The 8,511-nt window shown below is 45.4% G+C and overlaps 1 protein-coding gene across 1 annotated transcript; it reads left to right on the forward strand.

The window, feature by feature from the left end:
* The first annotated feature begins 4,999 nt into the window (after positions 1 to 4,999).
* Positions 5,000 to 8,511, forward strand: FAM181A (family with sequence similarity 181 member A). Its single transcript, XM_021000332.2, has 2 exons — positions 5,000 to 5,265; positions 6,372 to 8,511. The coding sequence occupies exon 2, from the start codon at positions 6,455 to 6,457 to the stop codon at positions 7,289 to 7,291; it is 837 nt and encodes a 278-aa protein (XP_020855991.1). The 5' UTR covers positions 5,000 to 5,265; positions 6,372 to 6,454; the 3' UTR covers positions 7,292 to 8,511.

The raw sequence follows: 8,511 nt of genomic DNA on the forward strand, positions 1-8,511 counted from the left end.
GACCACATGATAAAGAGATTTTAATACAAGACCACAGAATGTGGAATTAATGAGACAGGAAAAAGGAAGCCATTTCAGGTACCTGAGTAGGGAAATGCCATGATAATGAAGCTGTTGTTCAGTCATGTCCGACTCCCTGTGACCCCATTTGGGATTTTCTTGGCAAAGATACTGGAGCAGTTTGCCATTTCCTTCTCCAGCTCATTTTATAGATGAGGAAACTGAGGTAAACAGTTAAGTGATTTGCCCAAGGTCACACAGCTAGTAAGTGTCTAAGGCCAAATTTGAACTTGGGCCTTCCTGACTCCAGGCATGGCATTCCAACCACTGCCCCATCTAGCTGCCCTATCTATATACTGCTTCATGGTTACAAAACCCTAACAGCAACTCCTCAACCTGAAATTCAAGGCCTTTGAATATCTGGTTACAACCTACCTTTCTTATCTAATGTTACGCATTCTTCCTTCTTATATTTTCACCTGTAGTTAAACTGAACTACTCACCTTCCTCAATCTGGCCTGGTCCTTTAAGTCTCTATGTATTTGTGATCCTCCATGTCTGAAATATATTCTCCCTGCATCTTTCCCTATTGAAATCCTTCCCTTCTTTAAATGCCCAAATTTGGTGCTCTGTCTTCTATGAAGTTGTCCTTAATTTTCCCAACCACTCCTGAAAATTCTCTCCCTCTTCTCCTAGATCTTATATCACATTGCCTAGAACCCTCCTTTGCCCACATTGTAAGCTACTTTCTATCACACTAAATTGTAGTTATCTTATCTACCTTATTACATTTTAAATCCCTTGAGCCTCAGGACTGCTTCCTTTTTTTATTTTTCTGACCTAGGCCAGTTCACCTCCCCTAAGGCAGCTTGGTGGTGCTCTACCGACAAGGCTTGCCATATTGGTGCAAGACTGCAGTGAAGAACCTGAAGTAGGCAGATTGCAGCCCAGAACTCCCAGACACAAGCAATCTACCAGCCTCAGCATCCCACAATGTCTGACTTTGACTGTGATTGTTTTTCATCTTTGTATTCCCTCTCCCTCACCCAGTGTATTACACAAAGTTAACATTTAATGAAAGGTTGTTGCATTAAATTGAATTTATATATTTATTTGATCCTCACAAAGACCTTGTAGAGTTGATAGCGATGCAGTAGAAAAACCTTTGTTTTGTTGTTGCTAACTCATTTCAGGTGTGTTCGACTCTTTGTGACCCCATTTGGGGTTTTCTTGGCAAAGATACTGGAATGGTTGACCATGTCCTTTGCTAGCTCATTTTACAGATGAGGAAACTGAGGCAAACAGGGTCACACAGCTAGTAAGTGTCTGAAGCCAAATTTGAACTCAGGAAGATGAGTCTTCCTAACTCTAGGCCTGGCTCTATCCACTGTGCCACCTAGCTACCCCTACAGTAGAAATACCATAACCAAATAAATGTTCCTTAAACAGCCCTTTTCAAAACAGAAATGTAGTAGAGAGGACGTTAGACACGCAGTCAAGAGTTTTAGGTTTAAGACCTGAATCTGCCACTCAGCTGTATGATCCTAGGCAACTTAAGATCTCTAGGCCTTAGTCTGCTCATCTGTAAAATGAGACCCTTGGAACAGATAGTCTCTAAGGTTCCTTCCTGCTCTGACATTATTCTGTATCTAGAATGTTATTGTCCCTATTTTGCACATTAAGGAAACTGATTCAAAGTGAATATAGCACAAGGCTACAAAGCTTTGGAACTCCAGTTCCAACATTCTATGAGTTTATAAATGGCAAACCTGTGATTTCTAAGGGTCTTCTCATTCCCAGTCTACTTCTCTTTTCTTGTATATCAAATCATTGCTCTGGGATGAAAGTGTTGTCCTAAAAATAGTAGAGTTGTATGTTGCTATGTTTAGAACAGAGTAGATCAGAAAAGAAAGGCCCTTAAGGACTAGAAGAGCTTCATTTTCATCTTTGCATCCCCATACCTAGGACAGTGTTTAGAATATGATAGGCATTTAATAAAGGTTGTTGGTTTCCTGAAAATACTAGGGATAATGATGGATAATATTTAGATATTCCTTTAGATCAGAGATTCTTAACCTTTCTTTTGTCATGGACTCCTTTGGTAATCTGAAGAAGCCTATGGAACACTCTTCAGTATTACTTTTAAATGAATAAAATTAAATAGGATTAACAAAGGAAACTAATCATGCAGGGTGTCCCCAAAGTACAATTTTAAGCTATTAAAGCTTAAAGTTTTAAGCTAAAAACTGCACTAAGACTTTGGTGACACCCTGTACTTAAAATACAATTATCAATTTTAAAAAGTTCATGTACCCCAGATTAAGAACCCCCTCATCATCATAGGATTGGAGGTTCAGAACTGAAAGGAAGCTTGTAAGTGACCTGGTGCAACCCGCATCATGGTACAGATAAAGTAACTAAGTTAAGTGACATGACCAAGGTCACAGGTAGAAAGTTGCAGAGGCAGTATTTAAACACCATTCCTCTGTCTCCAAATCCAGCAGACTTTCCATTGTACAATACCACGTTGCTACTTTAATCTCTCAAAGTCATTACTACTCCTGAAGTGATTAACAGTAAAGATTCCCATTTGGCAAGACTCACCCTCTAGAGATTTGGCTGGCCTTTGTTTGAAGAGCCAACGGTGTTTTCATTTTTTCCCTCTAAGTTGTTATAGCCCATTGACAGTCTTCAGCCTCCTGCTCCCTTACTTGAGGAGAAAAGGACCCGCAAGTCTCACACCTATTGGCTTTCAATAACTAATTGGCCTAAAGATGTTTTCTTTTGAATTTAATTTAAAGGAACTGATTGGAGGTTCATAGAATGTTGCAACTGAAAGGAATTTTGGAACACAGATTGTTAGAACACAGAATGTGGAAGCAAGAAGGGACCTTAGGACATGGAATATTAGAAGACAGAACACCATACTTTAGAACTGGAAGGAACCTTACAGATCATGTAGCCCATCACCCTACCCTCAAATTATTATTAGGAAATAAAATTAAGTTGAAATAGTGACACATTGTTTTTAAGTTCGTGGAGGCCAAGTTAAGAACTTCCAGTCGCGGTAGGGCCACAGATTTAGAGCTGGAAGGGACGTCAGAAGTCTATCTCTCTCATTTTTCAGATGGAGAAACTGAGTCTCAAAGAAAGAAAGTGACTGCCGAATTCACACAGCTCGGAGAAGAAGGGGACCCCTCTCTTTACTGAGGACCAGCCACCATGCCCTGAAAGAGAATTCCCATAAGGTCAGAGAAAGGAGCCATGTGAAACTATTTGAAAGCCCCCAGCCTTCAGCGTTTCCACCTGCCACATTTGCGTGTGGGGATGAGCCACCTATAGGAATTGCCGGCATTTCTGAAATTCACCGGGTCAGAATTTCTCCTCGCTTCTCCCAGAGGGCGGGTGCTTGGTGAGATGCCTGGGTTCCCGGCCTATTGAGTTATTGCCACCGGCTTCGGACAGCCGGGGAGAGGAGCAGGAGGGGGACAAGGAGGAGGAGGCCACAGCCGCGGGGGAAGCCTCCCTCCCAGAGCTCCGGGTTAATAAAGGAAGCAGCTCAATTAGCATTTCACACGCTTTTCTTCCCCCTCACGGTCCAGGCCCCGCAGTGGGCATGCTCGCTCCCTCAAAGATCGCCCTGTTTTCGCTCCTCGCCAGCGTTGGCAGGGTGATAGTGACCAAGTGTGCAAACTTGTGCTATTGTCTCCGGGCCAGGGGGAGCCATGGCGACTCGCTAATATGACACAGGAAAATGTTTGCTGATGGTAATTCTATGGGCTTTGTCTAACTCTTTCTCCATCATGACGACTCGATTTAAGTCTCTAACTGTTTGACTACAAATGCAAGAGGGCTATCCAACTCCATCCCTTTGTCCGGCCAGTTTGAATGGGTAATTCAGCCTTTGTGCGCCTCAATTGAGGGGGCAAACATAAAAGACAAGATTCTTCAACGCTCAGGCCGGCTTTCCATGGATATCTATCCCCGCAACTCTTTAGAGTGCCGGGTCCTTCCTTACCTAGCTCTTCTGACATCATTCCTCCTCTCCTTCCCTCCCCCCACATCATCTTAAAAAAAAAAAAGGTGGAGGAGAGCTTTTAATAATAATAAAAACAATAACGATAGCTCACATTCCTGGAGTGCGTCGAGGTCTCTACAGCACTTTCTTGACAATAACCAATATCCCCATTTCACAGATAAGGCACCCGAAGACCCAAGAGGCCCGCGAAGTAACTTGCCCAGGTTCAACCTCAAATTCAATTCAACATTTATTAAATGTGTCGAGGCGCTGAGAAAGATGGAAAAAAAAAATCAAACAAGACCCACTTCTTAACCCCGTGTTATAGAAGAGGAAACTGAGGCACAGATAAGTGAAATGATTTGCCCAAAGGTTATCTAGCCTCAGTTTGGCAATAAGGAAACTGGATAGCAGAGAGACGAGGTGACAGTCCGGGATCACTTAATGATGATGATGATGATGATGATGATGATGATGATGATGATGATAACTAGAGCTGGCATCTGTGTAGCGCTTCACTGTACCCATGTTATTTCACTTAATCCCCACAATAACCCGGTGAAGTATGTGTTATTATTATTCCCATATTATTACCCTTATTTTACAAATGGGGAAACTGAGATACACTGCGAGATGAAGTGACTTGCCCAGGATCGCACAGCTACCAAGCATCAGCGCAGGGACTGGAGACCAGAGCCTCTGCCTCTCTTCAAAGGAGACAGCCTCATCAGCTTACCCCCTCCCTAACTGTCCCGCCGCACTGGAGCATGGCCGCCCACGTCTCCAGGCCTCTCTGGGCTGTCTTCAATACGGAGTCTCAAGTTTCTCTTCTCCACTCACTCACCATCAGCGGAGCCCGCGTCCTGGGCGCTTGAGAACCGCCCTCCCCGCTCCCCGCCCTTAACCCTCCCTATGCCCCCCAACACAGAAAGGATGGAGGGAAGTAAAAGTATTGGGGGGGGGGAAGAGGATGGGGAGGGGGAGAATGAGGGGGCAGAAATTTGCCGGGAAATGATGGTATTTTATTAGCTGTCTTTTTTGTGATGGTCCCCATGGTAACAATTTGTGATGGCAAAGAATGTGGGAACAGGGGGCCCGACGCCTGATTGGGAGTCTTTGTATTTGCAGAGTGGCTCCTGATTGGCCAGAGAAGTCCCCCAGCTCGAAGGAGTTGATATTCATTCAGACTACTCAAGTGCCGCTAAACTGCTTCTAAACACTCCTAGCCGCTGGCTGCTCCTCCAAAGGTTGGTCGTGTATAACCCGCATAACAAGATTAGCTCGCCGCCAGGTCCCTGCTCAGCCACATACAGTAACAGTCAATATTTGGGAGGCAGCTTGGCCCACAGTGGGCCGGGTAAAGGAGAGGGAGGGAAAGAAGGAGAGGGAGGGAGGAAGGAAAGGAGAGAGGGGAGGGGGATGAGTGCCTGCATGCGTGTGTTTGGGATGGAGGGTATTTGGGCGGTTGTGAAGGCATGAAATTGCTGCAGATGTTTTACCGAGTTCACTGTTACCTATGTAACCAGACGAACTAGGAACAGAACACTCCCCTCCCTAACTCAGAGGCAATATAGGGGAGGGGACCCTTTCAGGATGGTAGATAGGAGGAGGGTGGGAGGGAGGTGTAATTGGTGGTTATAAGTAGAAAGTGAGGGGGGGTGTTGTGAGAGTATGGAAGAAAGAATGATCGGGGTTGTAGGGAGTCGACAAGTGAGAAGGAATGGGGTCTTGGGGGTGAGAGAATAGGGATGTAGTGAGTTGGGGTGGAAGAATAAGTGGATGTGAAGGGGAGACAAGAAGAATAAGAGGGTGTTATGAATGGACAATTAAGTTTGGGCTGTGGTGAGAAAATTGAGAGGAAGATGGAGACTTGTGGAGGGGGAGAGAAATAATTAGTGTCCTGTAAGAGGGTGTGAGAATAAGAGGGTGATGCGCATCGTGGGGGAGTTGCTGAGAATAAGAGGCGCGTTTTCTAGAGGGACTGGAGGGGAAAATTGAGGTGCTGCGAAGGCGGAGTGAAAGAAGAATGGCGTTGGGGGAGGGGGGACGCATTGCTTTCAAAAGCCAGGATAAGTTCTAAATGTTGCAGATGCTAATGTTAGTGAAGGAAAAGTTTGCTGGTTAGGCATTTAGGTGTTAGCCCACCAGGGAAGTCGGCAAGTGTGTATGGTGTGTGGGCGCCTGCCAGAGGTGGTAAATGCATCTCCGGGTCTGGTTTGTCATGTGCTTTCCACAGTTATCAATGGCGTTGGTTTTTTGCTGAAAGGAGACAATAACACGTAAAGCATTTTGAAAACTTCTGAAAGTGATACAAATGCCAACTACTGCTTATCACTATTATTATTGTTATTAGGTCTGCCTTTTGTCCATCTGCCAAGCTGCAGGCCAGGGAATAGCAGCTCTTCATGGAAATCTCCGGGAGGTGCACCCAGGGACATGGCATCCGACAGTGAGGTGAAGATGCTACTCAATTTCGTGAACCTGGCCTCCAGTGACATCAAAGCTGCCCTGGACAAGTCTGCCCCTTGCCGACGCTCTGTAGACCACAGAAAGTACCTGCAGAAACAGCTCAAGAGGTTTTCTCAGAAGTACTCCCGGATGCCAAGATGCTATCCCAATAGATCTGGGGAATCTCACTCAAAAAGGGGGCCTGAGGATGGCCGTTGCCGCACCCCCTCTAATGGCAGCACTGAGAAGGGCCCAGCAAACCCAGGAATGGAAGAGAATTTTCCTGAAGAGCAGACCCTTCAAGAGCAAATCCCAGAGGCCTCCAGGCCAGACCAAGTACCTATGCGGAAAAGACAGCTGCCTGCTTCCTTCTGGGAAGAACCTCGCCCTGCACAAAGCTACTCTGGAGGGTTAGATGGGCTCTCAGTCCATAGGGAGGTTCCTGCCTATGAGGGGAAAAAAAGCAAAAAGAGACCCGAGACCTTGGGTTCAGAGACAGCACCTCTACCTGCTTCTCCCAGGGCAGAGAAGGAATCCCCGAAGGTCCCTTCAGCCTCCCTCATGGGCCGGATGAGTGCCTGGAGTTGTTGTCCATTCCAATACCATGGACAACCCCTCTACCAGAGCCCAGGAGGTCTGCCTCAGTCTCCTGTGCCAGGCCTGGGGCTTTGGAGAAAAAGTCCATCTTCCCCAGGGGAGATGGGCCATTTCTGCAAGGAGCCTGGTAGCCCGAGCCAGAAAGTTTACAGACCAGTGGTCTTGAAACCTATCCCCACAAAGCCAGGGGTTCCTCCTCCCATTTTTAATGTTTTCAGCTATATCTAGCCCCAGGTGAGTGACCCTTGCAAAGCACTGACCACCTTGATCTAGTGAAGATCCTTCCAGGTCCCCTGGATTCCTGGAGAGGAAAGCTTCCCATCCCCTCCCCTGTAGGGGAGATGGCCTCCCTGGAAAGGCTGTGAGGAACACTGAGTGGATGACTTCTGCAATATTCATGAAATGCACATTCAGAGGCCTACTGGGGGTATTTAAGATAATTATTGTCATGAGAGGGAATAGGGAGGGGAAGGGAGGGGGTGAAGGCTATTTTCCCAGTCAGCATCAGTGAGATCTGGAGCCAGAGTTGATCAGCCTCTCATCAAGCAGTCAGCATGTCAGAAAACCATTGTGAACCAGATAACTCCATCTGTACTGTAAACAGCTGTTCTAGCAGTTGGGGGTGGGGCGGGGTGGGGAAAAGGCTAACTCTTATCTGATAGGTGCTCAGGAAGCAATATTCTCTTCATTTGCCAAGAAATTTGTAAGCCAATCTCATTTTTTTCCTTCCTTGTAAATATTAAGAGGGTTAAAAGAATAAAACAAAGTAATTTTTTTAGATTCTACTTCTCAGATCTCTTTAAATTGAATACCAATTTGGTTATGTACTTACTTTCCTTCTCAGGGCCTCAGTTTTTCCATCTTTAAAATGATCAGGTTGAACTAGGAGATTCTCAAGGTTCAGCTCTGGCTTCACAGGCTTAATTATGGTACTTCATTATCAGAGAAGCCAATCAAAACAAAAAGCCCAGGGTGATCACAAACCGACCCTACCTGTGTCCCCCCCCCCATGAAGTCTGAAAGCAGGTCAGTTTGTTGACTGAGCAATAGGGTTAAAGGTCAAAGGCATGGGAAATAAGGTAGGCAAACCTAGGTAAGTATGGTCTCTGATGAGTTTGCTCTTAAAGTAGAAAAGAATAGGAAATACTAGGCAAATCTAGGTAAGTATAGTCCCTGATGAGTTTGGTTAAAGTGGAAAAGAAAGGAGCACTCAGCCTGTTTCTATGGTGCCTTAGTATGAGGCTTAGTTATTTGAAAAAGCTCTAGAGAATGATGTGTTCTGCTCTTTGAAAAGATACTCCGACTAAGGCAGTATCCACACTATTACAGCTAAGCATTTGCCAGTTGGGGACAAAATGAAACAATCCAACCAGGAGTTTAGCACCATGAAGACAAAGTAACCATTTGATTAATTAAATTTTTCATCTTATAAAGTAAAAGGCAGTCTG

The sequence above is a fragment of the Phascolarctos cinereus genome, unplaced genomic scaffold, assembly GCF_003287225.1.
Source record: "Phascolarctos cinereus isolate Bilbo 61053 unplaced genomic scaffold, phaCin_HiC Scaffold_3;HRSCAF=262, whole genome shotgun sequence".
Lineage (NCBI taxonomy): Eukaryota > Metazoa > Chordata > Mammalia > Diprotodontia > Phascolarctidae > Phascolarctos > Phascolarctos cinereus.